At 64.3% G+C, this 17,960-nt stretch overlaps 1 protein-coding gene across 2 annotated transcripts in view; it reads left to right on the top strand.

Moving 5' to 3' along the window:
• The first annotated feature begins 267 nt into the window (after window positions 1-267).
• BCAR1 (BCAR1 scaffold protein, Cas family member) overlaps window positions 268-17,960 on the top strand; it is a 34,140-nt gene continuing 16,447 nt past the window's right edge. Inside the window, exon 1 of one of the 2 annotated variants that reach the window (XM_043898067.1) lies at window positions 268-696. In XM_043898067.1, the coding sequence (XP_043754002.1) occupies window positions 685-696 (12 nt within the window). In that variant the 5' untranslated portion in view covers window positions 268-684. Of the gene's footprint in view, window positions 697-12,075; window positions 12,236-17,960 lie in introns of those variants that run through there. The other variant, XM_043898066.1, reaches the window with a different exon arrangement.

Raw genomic sequence — 17,960 nt, 5'->3', positions numbered from 1 at the left:
GCCGGCGAGGAACGTCGGGCCTCGCTGCTTGGGGGGATACGGGTGGGGGTGGAGAGGGGTCCCGAGGCCTTCAGCGGGGAGAGCGGGAAAGGTTTCTAGAAGCCCTGATCGGCTGACTTGCAATCGTCCTCAGACACAGGGGCTGGGAGCCCGGCCAGACCACAGGGCAGGCGGCCAGCGCCCTGGGCTGGGCAAAGTGGAGTTGGGGGTGGGGTGGGGTGGGGTGGGCGTTCAGGCTTCCAGAGTCGGCAGGCAGGCAGGAGATGGTGCGCCTCGAGGTGGTCCCTGACCGATGGGTAAAGGGCGGAGACCAAGCCCTGTCGCTGCGTTGGGCCGACAGAAAAAGCCCGGGGTCCGGGGTCCTCGCCTTTAACGCGGCCGCAGGCGGGGGAGCTCCGAGGGGGAGGGGCGGCGCGGGCGGCGCATGCGCGGCGCGGACTGGGGCGGCCGGACAGTCCAGCGGCCGGGAGCGCGCAGGAGCCCTGAGAGCGCCGGGACCCCGCGCCGGGAGCGCGCAGGAGCCCCGAGAGTGCCGGGAGCGCGCGCCGGGACCGCGCAGGAGCTCCGGGACCGCGCGGGAACCCCGAGAGCGCCGGGACCGCGCCGGGGGCGCTGAGCGCGGGGGACCGAGCGCCCCGCCTGCCGGCGCCGCTGCCCGCCTGGGCCCCGGGAGCGGCGGCCAAGATGTCCGTGCCGGTGAGTACCGACCGCCGGCCTGGCCCGCTCCTGCCCCCGCCGGGCCCGCGGCCTCGCGCCGCCCGGGGCGGCGGGGGGCGGCTCCCCGAGGCCGGCCTCCGCGCCCCCGCCTTTCCCTGCGCCCTCTCCCTGGGGACCCGGGTCGGGCGGGGTCCGCGCCGGCCCCCAGGAGCCCCCCCGCCAGGGTGGCCAGGTCCGGCGGGGAGAGGGCCCGGCCGCTCCCCAGGACCCCCTCCAGGCGGCCGGGCCGGCTGAGGGGGCGGGGTCCACGTCCCCCCACCGGGGGTCGGCCTGGGACCGCCGCCCTGCGGTGCTCAGGGGCCTCCCCGGCCGGGGCCCGGGTGTTTCTCTCCGCGACCCCTCGCGCCCAGGCCGGCTTAGCGGTGGGGATCTGCGCCCACCCTTCAGAACCCGAGGATGCACTCTCCGGGAAGTTACCTCTGCCGCTGAAGCCCCCAAGGGTGCAGGGCCTCGCCTCTTCTTCCCCCCTAGCGGTGGGGGCTTCTCTTCTCACCTGGCACCCTCTCCTGCTAGCCCAGCAAGCAGGCTCGGGCGACCCCACCCCGGGCTCCACACAGGCCGGTCACCTGCAGGCATCTGAGCCCCGCCTGCGAGGGTGGCCAGTGGTCCCGGTTGCCCTTGGTCACCAGGCCTCAGGTGCAGCCCCCAGCCGCTTTGCAGAGGCACCACCTGAGGTGGGGGCTGCTACCCTGCTTCCTGCTGGGAAGAGGGCCTTGTGCTATAAAGCCCTGGCCTCCAGCCATTGTTTCCCGGTGGCCTTTAGGGGTTTTCCCTCTGACAGGAGGGGGCAATGGTCCCTGTGTGCATGTCCACCTGGCTTGTCTGTGGAACTGCTTCCCACTTGGGGGACCCCATCCTTACGATGAGGCAGACAGTTTGGGGCTTCTTGGCAGGGCAAGTGGCCTTTTAATTAACCACCATAGAGTGCGCAGGGAGATTATTGGAGAAGAGATGCTGTGTATCAGCAAAGCATTGTTATTATGGAATTAAAGATCCCAGCTCCTGCCCGCCCCCAGAAGCGGTTAATGCAGAGTTACAGATGAAAAAATTAGGGCTTCCAGACCGTGCTGATGTGAACCCCCCACCCCCGTCTGTTCTGGTTCTGAACATAATTGCCTCATCTTTAGGAAGAAAGAAAGAAGACAGAAAATGCCTGCCAAGTCCTTCTCCTGCTCTGCCTTCCTGCAAGGCTCTGGGTCCTTTCTGGCTCAGGGCATCAGGGCACCTGCCCTGACCCTGTTGGGCACTGACCGGACAGACGAGGTGGGCCACCTAAGCCTGCCTGAGGGCCGGAGTCTCCAGGGCATGAGTGAACAGGGAATGGGACTTTTAGGCCACATCAGAGCCTGGACGGCCTAAGTCTGGGAGGTCCATGCTCGATTTGGTGTGGTTTTCCACAGTCACAGCAGACGTTTGGATACAGGGTCTGGGATGGCACCTGGACCCCTCACCTGAACACTCTGGGCAGCCTTCCTGGGCTCTGTGCCTCCGTCTGTGAGAGGAGAGGGCTGGTGGGAGGGCCACACTCTGGGTGCGACTTGCACAGACAGGCACCGTTGTGGACACCTGCCCTGGACACCTGCGGTCCACCTCTGCCCCGTCCGTCCACACTGCCAGCTCCACATCTTCTCCCACCCTTCCGTCTGCAGCCGCAGCCCTTGGAGGTTCTGCAGGGGGAGTGGGGGGTCTCTCCCTCTGTCCACACATGCCGGGCTATCGAATCACCCTGGGTCTCTCCTGGGCCCACTGGTGATGTGTGAACTGGTGGCACTGGGAGACGAAGTTCATTTTCGGAACAGCCATGAAATGTTCAGAAAATTGCTTTCATGTGCTGGTGAGTGGTGAGGCCAGCCTCCTGCTCAAGCCCTGCTCTGGGAACCCAGAATGATGACCGCCCACGTGGTGCTCACAGACACGTTTGGGTTTTAAGCATACCCGTTCATTTGGGCAGTCTTTTCCTGGATGGGGCTGACGCAGGCACTTTGGCCCACAGCAATTACCAGATGCTTCAGAATGGGGTGGGAGGCGATGGTGGGGGCCAGGGGGGGGAAAGAGGTTGGGACAGGCCAGATTGGGCCAGGAGGGACCTCCTGAGTGTCAGAGCGGGGGACCCTCCAAGGACCATCTGGTCTCACTCCATCATCTGACCCACATGTGGTCTGGGGCTTCCCTGCTGGCTCAGACAGTAAAGAATCTGCCTGCAATGCAGAAGACCCAGGTTCAATCCCTGGGTCAGGAAGATCCCCTGGAGGAGTGCATGCAATCCACTCCAGTGTTCTTGCCTGGAGAATTCCATGGACAGAGGACCTGGTGGGCTACAGTCCGTGGGGTCGCACAGAGTCAGACCTGACTGTACCACTAACTGGGGCCCAGAGAGAGGACGGCACACAGGGTCCTCCTGACCCCCTGCCTCATACTCCCGCCTGTGCCCTGAGCTGAGGGCAGAGTTCACACAGCGCCAGGAGAGGCACTTCCTGGCTGTTCTCTGACGTCTGCCCTCCTCTCGGGCATGGCTGCTCAGCGCCCAGGCCCACCTCCTCTCTCTGGGCAGGCAGGAAATGTTTGGTAAGGGAAATGACTACACCACTCACCTGAGGGCCCTGGTGGGCACTGGCATGATCTGAATTTAGGACTGACACTGCCCCCAGCACGGTCAGGCAGGAAACCAGCTTCCAGCTGCTAGAGAAGTTGTCTGCGGCCTGTCCCTGCCTCTTGTTCCCTGTCTGTGAAATGGGCACAGCCGCTCCAGCCTCTCCTCTGCTCCTGTATTAAGTGAGGGACAGGTTCTTTCAAGGAGCGAGGTGCTGACGTGTGTGGAGCGTTCCCTGTGCCGGGCACTGGGCTCCAGGAGGTCCTGTCATCCTGCCAGGTCGCACGGCCACTGAGGGATGGGGCCAGGCTGGGAACCGAGTCAGGCGGCGTCCAAAGCCAGCGAGCGAGCGTGGCCTCTGTAATTGTGGGCCTGCGGCCTGCAGAGCCGTGCTGAGGCCAGGGCTGCTGAGAGAGCGCCCCTCCGCTCGTGGCTTTCTGAGCATGAGTTCGAGTTAGCCCTTCAGCACCCATGGATGTAGGGCTTCTGGGGCTCGGGGTGGCCAGGCAGCTCTCCGGGGAGGTGCGGCAGGGCGGATCAGCCCATCGGGAAATCCATGGAGCAGGAGTGGCACCTGGTTGAGCCTCTGCCAATGATCCCGGGGTGCCCTTTGTACCCGGCTCTGTGCCAGTTGCTGCCACTGCTGGAGAGCTGGCCAGGGGACCGGGCGGCTCCGGCCTGGGCAGCCAGGCCAGGGGCGGCGGGGGCCTGGGAGGACGGGTGCAGAAGAGAGCAGTAGAGCTCAGCAGGCCCAAGTCCAAGGTCCTCGCTTCAGGTTCCAGAGCGCCGGGCACGCCCCCCCCCACACTGGCCTTGGCCGGGAAGTGACCTCCGACCCCGCAGTGCTTCCCCCGTCCCTCCTCTTGCTCAGCAGAGGCCCCCTGCTGGAAGCCCTCCAGGATTCCCAGCGGTAGTCGTGCACTCATCATCAGGGGGTTGTCTCGTTGCCGTCAGGTTCCTGGGGCAGGACCCGGGCCCGCCTGGCTCCTCTCTCTCCAGCCTGCTCACCTGCTGAGGAGGTGGTCCCAGGAGCACCGATGACCCCTGGCCAGCCCCCACACCCCGGGGTCTGCGTCCCTGCACAGGCCCTGGAAGCCCGGCTGGTGGCTGATGGGGCCCCAGAGAGTCGCTTCTGGGGGGACAGTGTTTGGCGGGTTGAGGGCCGTGGCTCCAGAATGATGGGGCAGGGTTGTCTGTACCTTGAGCGAACCCCTGAACCTCTCTGAGCCTGTGTCCTCTGTATTCTGGGGATCATAAGGGCACTGAGATCTTGGGCTTTTATGAGATCTTGGCGAGGTTTGCAGAAAGCTTTCTGTAAAAGGCTAATAAGTCATAGCAGCTACTGTTGTTGAGGTTATTATCTTTATCCTGCCACTGGTGGCTGGTGCGATAGCCAAGACCCACTTCTGGCTTCTGCATGACCAGCCCCCTGCCCCCGTAATTCTCCACGGCTTGCCCAGTCCGCCTCCAGTAGCCCTTTTTTTATGGCCCGTTCCTGCCAGGCCTTAAGCTGTAGGATGACCCTGGCCACTCCCCTGCCTGCCTGTGGGACCACTGTCTCTCAGCATTGGATGGACAGGTACTTGCCCTCACCCGACAGATGGAGTGCCCTCCAGTGGTGCCAACAGCGGGCCCACCGTGCCCCAGGCCGGCTGGATGCCCTGCCCTGAGTGCCCCCAAGAGTGGGTGCCGTGTAGCAGGAGGTGGAAGCTGCTGGATCGGTGGGCACAGGGCTGATTTCAGATGTGGTTGGAGCAGCCTGCCCAGCATGGGAAGGCTGGGTGGGAAGGAGACACCGTGGGGTGTATCCTGGCTCCTCAAGGAGGGGGCTCTAGCTTATGGCTGAGGTAGGACCGCAGAGCTAGGAGGCGGCCCCTCCTGACCCCCCCTCCCGTGGCCCAGCAGGAGGCGTGCTCCCCGCGCTCAGCTGCGCCTCACCAGCCTCTGACGGGGCTTCATCACAGCCGCTTGCTGGGATTGCATCCTAGTCTCACCCCGTCGTTTCTTTGGCTTTCTCTTAGTTTGCTGAACTACCGTCTCCCTCTCTTCAAGACAAAGATCTGGGGACAGGTCAGGGACCTGGGAGGTGGTGATGGATGCCCACGAGGAGAGCTGGTCACAAGTAACGGCTTTCTAAAGTTAATCCCTTCTCTAAGGTTTTTTTAATTTTTTTTTCCAGGAATTCAATTTTATTATTTAAACCCTACCAAATTCCAGTAAGGATTTGAAACAGATTATAGTGAAGGACAGAGTTTGGGATCATCACAAAATCCAGAACTTTGTAATGTATGGGGAAGGTAGGCATACACATTTAACCTGATGCTCCCTGACGGCCAGGGCAAAAAGTAACGCGGTGGGTTTAGGATCGCAATACCTACTTTTTGGTATTCCTAATGCTCTTTATTGTTTCCTCTGTGATTTGTTTTATTTTTACCAGTTGAGACTCTCTTAACTGAGAAGGTTTTCTATGTAGTGAAATGGACAGACATTAGGTGTACAGTCGGATAAGTTTTGACTAATGTAGACCCCATGTAACCGTCAATCGAATCATGGTGCTGAACCTCTCCATCATCTCAGAAAGTTCACAGGTACTGCCTTACTGTAAAGTGTGCCCCACCCCTATAGCGTGGTCAACATTGGTTTTTTTGTTTTTTCAAAAGGAAAAACTATGACTCTCCCGTAACCCTTTTTAGGAAATTTTTACCGGTGTGTGGTTGACTTACGGTGTTGTGTTGGTGTCTGGTGGTCAGCATTGTGATTTCTCTCATCATGGAAGGGTTTCACCTATTCTTGAACTTGATGCAAGCGGAAGCACATCATAGTATATACTCTTTGGGGCCTGACTTCATTCAGCAAAATGATTTTGAGATTCTCACGCACAGGGTGTGTATCAGTAGTTCTGTCTTCGCTGCTGTGTTGAGCAGTCCACTTCTGACTCTGCGTCCTGCTCTCTCGCTGATGGATGTCTGCCTCTAGTCCTGTGTGCCGAGTGCTTTTAATACTAGGACATACTAGCGTTGGTGATGGTATAATACCCGATTTCAGTACTTTATAAAACCTGATATCCAGGCCTGTGTGCCTTGAGGCACGCCCAGAGAGTTGTCTGTGTTCCCTAAATGCCGAGTTCCCCAAAGTACCGTGATTGTTCAGAGCGGTGTGACACGTGCCTTCTTGTCCACAGCCCTCCCCAGGTATCCGGGGCTCGAATCCCCTCTTCCTGAGCTGATGGGGAGAGGCTTCTAAGAGGAGATGGAGCTCTCTTGGGAGCTGCCCCTGTCTCTCCACCCTCCCTGGTCTGGATGGATTCCTGGGCTCCCCACTTTGTCCCTGGCTGCCCGCCAAAGCACCCCGCCAGGCAGTCACTCCAGAGGTCCCGAGGACCCCTCAAGAAGCTCCAATGGGGGAGGCTGGCTTGAGAGCCGCTCCTATCTGCGTGCTGCGCTTCACACCCAGGGAGTTGTTGGCATGCCTGTGCTATTTTTTACAAACCTTGACTTACTTTTTTCTGTATAATGAGCCTGAGCAAAAGAGTCACACGCTGCTCAAATGCCACCTCCTCAGAGAGGAGCCTGCATCTGTATAAAGGAGCCCTCTCTGTTCCCTGCTGTCTGTGTCGTTCTCCCCAGACATTCCGTGTCTCGCCGCTGCCCCCCGCACCCACCCTGGAGTGGACGTTCCCCAAGGACAAGGACTTGTTTTCTGGCAGTGGTGTTCCAGCGGGGAGCAGGTGCTGGAGGATGTGTCCTGACAGACCCCGTTATGGCCACACCCCAGTCGCCGGGCTGAGGGGAGACCCTGCCCACCTCTCCACGGTGGCTGGGGGTCTGGGAGCACCGGGGCTTCGCAGAAAGGTTTTTGCTGCAGAACCGCCCAGAGGGTGTGGAAATGCAGGGCTGGGAGAGCAGGGGTGGCTTACCGGAGGGCACTTGTGCTCGAGATGTGGGTGCCCAGGAGCATGCCTCGTGGGGCAGGGCTGGTGTCTAAGGTGGAGGCGTGAATGTGCCTGCAGCCTCCTGGCCTGTGATTACATTTAACATGTGCCATCCCAGAGGCTCTGAGAGACGCAGCGACCACGGAGGGCCCTATACCGGGTGGACTCAGAGCTCCTGGCCTGCAGGCCAACCTGGAGGAGGACCAGTGGGCCAGGGGCGCGTGGAGCACCCTGCAGGCTGGAGCAGGCGCGGAAGGGCGGGCCCTGTGCGGCCCCACCCTTGGGGGCCGCGTTAGCCTGGGGCTTCCGGGTCCCTCCTGTGACCCCACCGGCCCCCCGACCCCCACTGATGTCAGGGCCACACTGATCCCCTCGGGGACCACGGGGGGTGCCGGCACCTGTCCTCCGGCAGAAGCGGGTGGGGGTGGCAGATGGCATGTTCAGTCGCCCCTCCCCTTGCCCTCGCGCTGGGGCCGGTTGCCATGGGAGAGGCAGGCAGATGGCGGGCTGGTGCTGCCTGACCACACCCTGGCCCTGCCGCCCAGGCTGCCCGCCAGAGCTCAGCCGCCCAGCTTTCTCTCCGAGGACAGGGGCTCGTCCCAGCCCTCCCTTCTCCCACCCCCGCCCTCCCCCAGGCAGTGCTGAGGGGCCGCTGTGGGGGCAAGGACCCGGGGATGGGGTCCCAGTGCCAGCGGGGGGCGAGGACCAGGGAGTGGGGTCCCGGTGCCAGCGGGGGGGGGCCAGGCCTCTGTGCACGGAAGTGGGGGAGCCCGTTGTTGGCTCTCTGAGGCACACAGGGAGGGGCACAGAAGAGAAGGGGGCTCTCAGGCTACTGGGGTCCGCACCCAGGGCTGGGGCAGAGAGCCCCTGGGAAGCGCCCCAGCCTTGTGAGCAGAGCCCCAATCTGAAGCCAGCACCTCCCTGCAGGTGCCTCTGCACCTGCTTAATTTTCAAATTAGAAAAGCAATTAAAAGAATTAGGAGACTGTGCTGCCCTTGAACGAGCCTGAGGCGGGGAGGGAGCTGCCTTAAGGTGGGGGTCCAGGCTGTCCAGCCCCCCAGCTCTGGGTCTGCCCCACACTCTGCCCTGGTCCTGCCCTTGCACCCAGACCCCTGGGGGCTGACCCGGGGCCCTGGGGGGGGACTGGAGCCTGCCCCACAGCTGGTCACCGCCATAATGACACATGGACGCCCGTGGTTTCTCCACCTGGAGGGCAATGCTTCATGGCTCCAGCCCCCGGGGTCTGCTCTGTCTGGGGTCCCCTGGGGTGCTCCTCTGTGGGAACACGCCCTGGTAGCCGGTTTGCACTTTGTGGCTCTGTCACTTTCTGGAGGTGTGCCGGGGCAAGGTCCTGCCCCTGTCCGAGCCTCTGGGTGGGATGGTTCTGTCCTGGCCCCGGGAGGGCGGTATGTGGGGCGGCAGCCGTGTGACAGCGGTTCTTGGCACAGCTGGGCCTCCGCGGGGTCCTGCCCCCTCGCCTGCAGGGCTGGCTCCGGCTCGCAGGCTGCCTTGGAGCCTGCTGGTGTGCGTGGCCAGCCCAGGGCCAGGCGTCCACCGCGGCCTTCCAGAGGCATCCTTTCTTCCTGTCCCTGCGGCTGGCAGCCCTCACCTCCGGCCTCAGGAAATCCTTCCCTGCTGCTGCGCCCCCAGAGCCGGCCGGCCCCTCTCAGTGCTGCTGGGAAAGCCCAGGCTTAGGAGAAGGCGGCTGTCCGAGCCACTCGGAGCTAGCCATTTCAGTCCACGCTTCACTTGGCTTCAGCATTTTCTTGCATGATTTTAGCCTTTGAAAGTGGCCATCTTAATAGCTGCACAGGATTCCATCGAGAGGTTCTGGTGGCCCAACCAGTCCCCTATAGCTGGGCATTTACGTTATGCCTCTCTCTGTTTGCTATTATAAATGCTGCCACAGACATTGTTGGGGCTAAAGCAAGAACTGTTCTTTGTGCTGTGGGTCTGACGTCGACAATAAGACCCCCTAAAGCCCAGAGGGCAGGAGCCGTGTCTCCTCACTCAGGGCCTAGGATCACCAGCAGCACCTGCCCCAGCGGGCCCGTGATGGACGCACGGGAACCAACGGCCTGGGGCGCGGACCACCATCGGCCCTGCACAGACAGCTGCTCCCCCGGGGACTGGGGGGACACCTCAGCTGTGAGCTCGCCCACAGCCTGGCAGAGGGGCAGGCCACTGGGGTGACCACGGTGCTCTGGGAGGAGCTGGCGCTCTGCTGGCTTCTCCCAGCCTGTCCATCCTTTCCTTCCCGGCCACGCAGTGCGGTCACCCTGCAGGGGTAGCCCTCGTGTGGGAGGGGCGCTCCCGGGCCCCCTTCTGAGCTCACTGTGTCTGAGGATGGTGCTTGGGTCCTACCTACTTGTCCCTTGGGGCCTCTGAGTGCGGCAGGGTCCTCGGCTTCCCTGGGCACCCCTGCTCCACGACCCCCTTTCTGCCCTGCAGGTCCTGAAGGTGCCGCAGGGGGTTCAGGGTGGGCTGCGCTCTAGCAGCCCCTCCGGCCCTCCCTTCAGGGATTGCAGTCTGTGGAGGGGGGCAGGGGGGCGGGAAACTGGGTCTCAGCCTCTTCATCTGGAAAATGGGGCGAATCGGGAAGCCTGTTGTGCAGGATCACTGTGGGCACGAGATGAGCATGTGATCATATAGAGGCCTTGGCCCAGGGCTGGACTGAGCGCTGTCCTGGGGGCTGCGTCCCTTGGCCGTTGGCCTGGGAGGGTCTGCTCCCCCACAGACCCGCGGAGCTGCCCAATGGGCGCCCCTCCCCCAGATCCCCAGGCAGGCCTGGGAGGGGGCACCCCGCTCCCCCTTCAACCTCTCCCCTTTCAGCACAGTGGGGCACAGATCCCGGGGCCTGGATTCCAAAGCGGAAATGCCATTCTGGGAGGCACAGTCTTGGGGGGGGTGGGGAGTTTAAGTGGAAAAGGAGCAAATTTTTGAAATGCCTGGCCAGAGCTGGGTTCTCCTCCCCCGCCTGCCCGCCCACTAGAGCAGCCCCGCCCCCGTGCGGCTTTAAACCAGGCCCGCGGAGGGAGGGTCTCCCGGCTTGTTCCTAGCGGCTTCCTCGCTCTCCCAAGGCCGGCTCAACAGGGATGTCCCTGCCCATCTCTGTGGAGACCTGCTGCCTGGCTGTGGAGCCTGGTCCCCACCCCAGTCCCCACCCGAGTGGAGACCCCGGGAAAATCTAAGGACCCCCTCCACTCAGCATGGACAGGTGTTCACTCACGGCCTGCTGTTCTGATGTTTCCTTGGAAGCCAAGGTGCCAGTCAGGCTGAGGGCAGGGCAGGCCCACGGCTTCCTTTCTGACTTTGGGGCGCAGCCTTGGGAACAAGCGGGAGGGGACACCCTTGGCAGCATTTCCCTGAGAGCTGGCTCTTCTGTGGGGAACTGGGCTGTTTTGAAGGGCACAGGGGGGGCCAGTCCTAAGGTGGCCATAGGGTGGCAGTTTGTCCCGTTCCTTCTTGAGGACTCTGGGGCCCCCTGTGTCCAAACCCTGCTGCTCTTTACCCACACGCTGTGCTGAGAGTTCCGTCCAGTGGTTCCCCAAGCAGTTTGGGGGAAATGCAGATGTACGAATTCCCCCCACTTCCAGTTTTTCTGGAGGAGGGGACCTAGGAATCTGTTTCTTAACAAGCTTTCCAAGAGATCTATGACCAGCCAGCCCCTTCCTTTTATAGATGAGGGAGAGCCTGCCCATGGTAGCACACCTGGAGAGGGGCTGTCAGCCTGGGTGTCGGTGGAGGGACACCTTTGGGTCTTCCTCCAGCTTGTATGTGTTTTATAGGCCACGCCCGGGCGTTCTCTACAGGATAGGCCCCGCTGCTTCGCTGGCATTCCGAGCTGCCTGAGGGTGTCTGCACACTCAGCAAGTGGCTCGAGAAGGCAGCCTGTGGGAGAACCCCAGGTGGAGCCGGCTCCATCCTAGATCTCCCTGCAGACCGCCGTGCAGCCCTGGACCACGTTCAGAGATGGTCACAGCTTGTCTCCTAGGGAGGGGTGCCCTCCCTAGGTGCCCTCCACTCAGCTTCCCATAGTGCTTCTCCCTCCTGGCTATTCCCATCAGCATCCCTCCCAGCCCCTGCTGCTGAAACAGGGTAGTTGTTGGGCCAGAGGTGTCAGCCTCCACAGGGCTGACTGAGGGATCTGGGTGGGGGCAGAGGCCCGGGGGCAGCACTAGGAAAGCTGGATTCAGTTCGGAGCAGGGGGTAGATGGACAAGCTTCTTGTCCCCGGTGCTCTGGAGCCTCCCGCACACTTGTGGCTGTTAGAACACGATGCGCTCCGGGCCTCCTCTCCCCGCATTACCCACAGAGACAGCTGCTGTCCCCGGCTTCCCTGCCGTGTCTTCACATCCTGGGGCTCGTAAGACACCACAGGCCTGACCAGAGTCGGTGCGGTGGTCGGAATCTTAGTTTTCTGCCAGCTGGGGCATGCTCCTCCGGGTGCAGATCTGAGTCGGACTGTTGGATGGACGCGTGTGAAATGACCCGCGCTGGCGGGCGGGGAAAGCTGGCGCCCTCGGGGCTGCCACGGCCGCAGAAGAGGAGGGCAATCCCGGCATTCTTACCGAAAGAGGAAGGCCTCGGCCTTTCAGGAGGGTGCGTGCTTGCCCTCGGTGGAGGGCAGGGACAGGCCTTCGGAGCGCGGGGCAGGAGGGTTCCTGGAGCCCCGCGCAGTCCCGGCACCGGGGGCGGGGGCGGGGGCGGGCCCTGCTCGGCGCCCCGCCCCCGGGCCGGTGGCCTATTTGCATGGGGGCCCGAGTGGCCAATGGGTGCGCGCGGCCGGGCACGCCGGAGCCGGGCGCGGCGGCGGGCGGGGCGAGGCGGGCCGGCCCTGGGCGGTGGCAGTGGCCGGGGAGGCGCTGAGGCGGCTGGACCGGGGCCCGGGAGCCGGGCGGCTTCGGGGCGCTCGGGACGCCGCGAGCGCGCGGCGCGGGCGGTTGGCTGTGCGCCCCCGCGGGGAGCCCAGGCTCACCGGACACCATGAACTACCTGGTGAGCGCGGCGGGGTCGGGGTCCGCGCACCCGGGGCCGTCCGCGGAGGTCCCCCGGCTCTGCCCATACCGGGGCGGACCGGGCGGGCCCAGGCGGGGAGGGGTTAAGTGAGCGGCATTTCCTGCCGGACCCGCGGGTCCTGGGAACGGCCGCCGCGGGGGCGTGGGGCCGGGGTCCTGGGAACCCCCTCTGCGCGGCCCGGGCTCGCGAAGGCCGGGGCTTTGGGGGACCGTAGGCCCCGCGCGCTCGCGGGCTGCTGGAAGGACCGGGCTCGGGCGCCGCGGGCCGCAGGGAAGTTCCTGGATCCGGGAAAGTCGCTGGCCGCAGGCCCGCTCCCGCCTGCCGGCCGCGCCTGCCGGGTGACCTTGGGCCTGAGAGCCGGGTCTCCGAGCCCCCCTCCATCGCCTGGAGCAACGACCCGGGGTCCCTTGGGCCGTGAATTTCCCGGAGGCGGGGTGTGCTCCGTGTGTTTTGGGGGTCGGTTGCCCCTGCCCCAGGCTAGGGATCGAGGGCGCCGGGAGCAAGTGCGTGGTCCGCGGATAAGTTAATAATTAACCTCCGGGTCGCCAGCGTTGGATTCCGGGATCCGGGGCGGGCTCCTCTCGTTTATGGCCTTCGCTCGCTGCAAAAGGAGTTGTAGGAGCTGGACGGCGGGCAGGGCAGTCCAGGCCCGCGCGGCGGTCCCATCCCGGACCCTCGCCTCCGCGGGTGGAGCGTGCGAGCCGGGAGGGGCGGCTGGGTTGCTGCTGCGCTTGGCGGAGCCCCGGATGGTGGTGACGGGTTCAGAGAAGCTGAAGTTTGCCGAGGCCTGGGGGAGGTCGGGGAGTGTGAGGGGCTAGAGCCCGGGGAGTTGTCGGGGTCTCCCATCTCTAGCTGGTCTTGGGAACAGGGAGCTTGTTTTCTCCCCAGCCTTAAGAGTCTCAGCTGGGAGGTCCTCTCCAGGTTTGCTCTGCCGGTTTCAGCCAGGCCCGGAGGTGGCCTCATCTCCCCCATGACCATTTCCTTTCCAGGGTGGAGAGCTGATGCTAGGCTGGAGGAACGTCAGGGCTAACAGGCTTAGAAAAGCAAGAGAGAGGCCCTGGTGCAGGTGGAGCCTGGCCGGAAGGGAGTCTGGGAGGAGCTGTTGGCAAGCCCTCCTGGCACTGGCACCCACCACCCACTTGACCTCGGCTAGGGGAGAGTCCAGTGGGTGCAGGGTGGAGGCAGGCTAGGGCAGCCCCAGGCTCTGCCAGGACAGTCAGCCTCCGCTCAGGAGAGCTGGACGCTTACGCTGAACAGAGGTGTCAGCGCTGCGGGCTGGCCCTGTCTGCCCAGGCTTGGGCAAGGGACTGAACTGAGGGCAGTGCCCTGGGAGTCCTGCCCAAGCGGGAGAGGCCCCCAGACAGCTGCTCCCCCCAGGCGCAGATGGGAGCACTGAGGCCAGAGAGGGACGGTACAGTCCTCAGAGCTGACCCAGAGCACAGTCTCCTGGTGTGGCCCAGCTCGTCCACGTGCTCCCCTCCTTCTGGGACTGGGGGTGCTGCCAGCTCCATGGGGTCTCTGTCTGGCTCCCTCACTGCCTCAGTAGCCCCCACCTGGCCTCCGTCATTCTTTTAGGGGCCTCAGCGCCCGTTTTCTCTCAGCCTGAAGAGCTCTCCTCCATCCCCCAGGAGCCCACGGCTGGCTGGGGCGTCCAGAACCAGCCAGCAGGTGGAAGGGGGTGGGGACAGTGCTTGGCGGGCTCTAGGTCATTCTCTGGGAAGACACTGTCCAAGTTCCTCCTCTCTGGGCCCTGAAGGCCCCTATGGAGCTCCAGGGTGGTCTCCCTCCAGGGGGCGGGTGGGAGAGCCTCTGACTTGACCTGCTCCCATCTCTGCGTGGGGAGAGGGACGAAGCACTGGCTGGCCTGGAGGGAGCTCAGGGCGGAGGGGCAGGGCCCCATCCCAGACCCCTTTTCCAGCGCGTCCTGGAAGTCGGGGCTTGGGACTGTTCTGAGCTGGAGAACTGTGCTCTTTGTGCCCGTGTGTCTTCCGTCCTCCTGCTGAAGCAGGTGGTGCTGCTTTAAGGGCTACTGAGAATTATCATTTAGGACTGGAGAGGGGGCTTTGAGCGCCGAGGTGGGGAAACCAAGGCGTTGTAAGGAACAACGCCCCTGCCCCCCCAGCTGACCTCTGCCTCTGCCTCTGCCCCTCTGGTGGCAAACCTGGAGGGTGGCTGTGCTGGCTTCCCAGGGCCTGATGCTGTCCGTGAAGTCATGGTCGGCCTGTGCTGGCCCTCTGCTGAGCAGCCGAATCCCCAGACGGAGCAGGGTGGTCCGTCCCAGCGTGTCTGGGGTCTGGGTTGGCTCCCTGGGCGGGTGGCAGTGGTGCGGACCTCAGGGCGTGAGGACCACTCCCAGCTGCCAGCAGGTGGGGTGGGCTCTGGGACGGCGGGCCTGCTCTTGTCCCTCTCCAGGGGCCCCTCGGTGCCCGGGGCCAGGCCCACCCCTCCCCACCGTCTGGTGTGCTGGAGGTTGCAGGTCGTGTCTGCGGCAGGAGGGCCCTCCCTGCCCAGCCTCCAGGGTCCGTGCCCGGGACGCCTGCCTGGGACCTGCACACAGAGGCTTCCGCTCTCGCCACTGTGAGCCAAGGCCAGGTCCAGGCGCCTGCTGGCCCGAGGGAGCTGCTGGCCGTGACTCCCCACAGCCAGGTTTCCGGTCTGCGTCTGTGGACCTGTTCTGGCTGCTGGGGTCAGGCCTGGGGCCTGCTCTGCATTGGGGGCTTGGGCGCTGCCCAGTAGGCGGGGAAGGAGGCACGCCTCCCTTGTTTCCAGAGGGTGGCTCTGGCGTGGGGGGCTCACCCATGCTCCTCACGCTGAACACTGAAGACCTGAGCCCAGACCCTGATCCCTCAGTTGTCCTGGGCGATGCCAAGGCCAGCTGTCCAAGGTGGGGGTGTGGGGACCCCTGGAAAGGGAAGAGGTGCTGTCCTCCCTGCCCCACTGCAGCCCAGAGCAGAATGGAGTCTTGTCAGGGACCTAGGCATGGGGCTGCCCTCCTGGGGGCGTCCCAGGGCACGGGTGAGCTGTGGGTGTGGGTTGCCACGATGGCACACACACGTTTTGGCTGTATCCACTGGCCGCAGGGTCTCTTTGGGACAAGCAAACAGAATACCCCAGAGATAAACTTGGCCCACACTTGAGACGGCCATGCATGAAGAGAACCAGTGTTTGCGGAGTGAGTGCCGTGTGTGAGGCTCTGTGCTCAGGGCCAGGGTGTGTGGCGGGGGCGGGGATGGGGGGTGGGGGACAAGGCCTGTGAACTTTCCGCCCTGGCTTCCGTGGACCTGAGCAGTGCCCTGGGGCCACCCGCCTGCGCTTTGCCACAAAGCTCAGGGCTCCTCTGCCATGTCCTGCCCATGACGCTGGCAGATCAGGTAACAGTTGTGCGCCTCAGTTTCCCCGTCTGTACGATGGGTGGAGGAGATAACTGAGTGTGCAGAAGAGCTGTGTCGTCAGGTCATCACTGTGAGCCTGTCAGTCTCTTAGCCGCCAGGTAGTACCACCCCCGAGCCTGGGTTTGGGGACACCCAGAGCACACCCAGGACTCCCCGGGGCAGCGAGTGGAGGGCACACCCGTCCGATGGAGGCCATGGCCCAGCTGCTCTGCGCCCTGGGCCCGGGTGGGTCTGGCGCACACAACGAGGGCCATTCTCACACCAGGCCAGCCTGCGGGACAGCCTCTCAGCTCCCCGTGCAACAACCAGGCCGTTGTTCTGGGTGCGCTGGCGGCAGGCTGTTGCCTGGGGAGTATTGCTTCGGGCTGGTGGTGCCCCTGTCCCCTCCCTCTGGGGCGAGGCCGTGTCAGGGGGCCGTCTTGGCTTCCTCGGGCAGCTCCCAGGGAGGCCAGGGCACCGCCCCCTCCTGCACCCGGCAGGTCAGCAGCCCCGGGTTCAGCCTGGCTTGTGCGGGGTACCCCCCCCAGTCCTGGACGCCCAGGTTGGGGGACACGAAGTGGGCAGTGATGAGGGGTGTCGATCGGCACTTCAGGGAGGACGCAGCAGGCGGTGGGTGCCCGGGAAAGGACGTGGGAGCCTTCCTGGGGGTGGCGACACCCGAGTAGCATCCTGAAGGAGTAGAATTTAGTGAGGGGCTCCCCAGGTCAGGAGCGAGGGGCCAGAGGCTTGGGTGGGCGGCCGCCGTCCGCGGGGTGCCTGGTCACGGGTGGGCCTCTGTGCTGTGCCCTCCCGGGGGCCCGGCTCTACATCCCTGGAGCTCATGACGGAGGCTGGCGGGCCGGGTGCTGGGTGGACGGGCCCCTCTTCAGCCTGGAGCAAGGTTCCGGGCCCGGGGGGCGCGCGTGCAGTGCAGGAGTGCTCTGGAGCGGTGGGTCTCGCCTTGTTCTGCCACGGCGTGCCACCACTGGACGTGCTTACTGGGCCCTCCCTGTGTCCTCCCCAGGCGGCCTGCCAGTCCAGGCCACGGCCCTGGCTCCCCTCCAGCCTGTCCCCGCTTCACGGTCCTGTCTCGTGTCTGCCCTCTGTCCACACGCGCTTCCCCGCACGGTTTCCTGGCTGCCTGGCTTTCGTCCTTCGTGAGTCACCTGAGACGTCTCTCTTGGGAGGCCCTCAGCCCGGCCTCTGTGAGCTGGCCCTGTCACGTTAGTTTTGCGTCCCACTCTTTGCCCTGTCCTGGCGGACCGTGGTGTGTCTTCTCGGTCGAGCTAGGCTCACGCTGCCTTGCAGAGGCTGGCCCAGCACCTGGCCAGGCAAGCCTCTCACCAAACAGAAGCAGCGTCCTGGGAGAGCAGGCTCGGCCCTGAGCTCAGGGGACCCTCCCTGCAGTTCGGGGAGGGCAGATCCAGGCCGGTCTTGGTGCTGCTGCTCAGACCTGGGGACGGGCGTGAGGAGCGGCTGGGAGGCCCCGGGGTGGTGCCCGGCCAGCTGGCGTGCGGCAGTGCCTGGGCCGTGGCAAGCCCGGCCCTGGGGCTCGGGGCGGCAGTGGGCACCAGCTGATGCAGGCCGAGGCGCTCCTGGTGCCAGGCGCCTGCTGCCGTGTGCCCTCTCTGGAGGCGCTGCCCAGCCTGGCGCGGGCCTCCCTGGACCGTACGGTCGCCGCAGGCCGACTGCTCCACGTGTTCACACGCCGCACAGTGCCCCGGTAGCTCCTTGGGCACCCTCCTGGGGCCGGGCCCTCCCTCCCACCCCGTCCCCCTTTCCCGCTGGCCCTGGCCCTGGGTGGAGCCCTCCAGCCATCCGAGAGGCCAGCACTGCCTGAAGCCCCTCTGCCGGCCCCACGGGCGGCCCTCCTCCGAGGTGGGGGGCGTCCACGGGCATGCCCCTGTCTGCACCCGCCCCCTTGGGCTGGAGGGGTTTTCCTGTGACTCACTCTGCTGGCACTTCCTGTGGTCATGGGGCAGGGGCTGAGGGGACCCAGAGGGGTGGCTCTGTGTTCTGGGGTCACTCGGTGGGGGAGGGTGGGCTGGACGTCCCGCCCCCCCGACGGAGTCAGAGTGTGCTCCATCAAGCAGACTGCAGACCATATTTGGGAAACTTGCTCTTCCTGCAGGCAGCCGGGGCTGGGACCTGGGAACCCAGCGGGCTGTGGGGCTCCTCCCAGGCCTCTGCCCTCTGACCCACCTCAGCCTGGGCCATCCCATCCTGCTGTGGAGCCCAGGAGGTTGTCAAGACGTATGTGTTTTCAGCCCCCAAACCAAAAAATGCTTATTAAATAAAAATTGCAAATTTCTGAAAAACAGGAGGAAAAAGCA

Source organism: Cervus elaphus, chromosome 4, assembly GCF_910594005.1.
Source record: "Cervus elaphus chromosome 4, mCerEla1.1, whole genome shotgun sequence".
Lineage (NCBI taxonomy): Eukaryota > Metazoa > Chordata > Mammalia > Artiodactyla > Cervidae > Cervus > Cervus elaphus.
The sequence above is the reverse complement of the archived record's forward strand: the minus strand, read 5'-3'. Positions and strand labels throughout refer to the sequence as shown.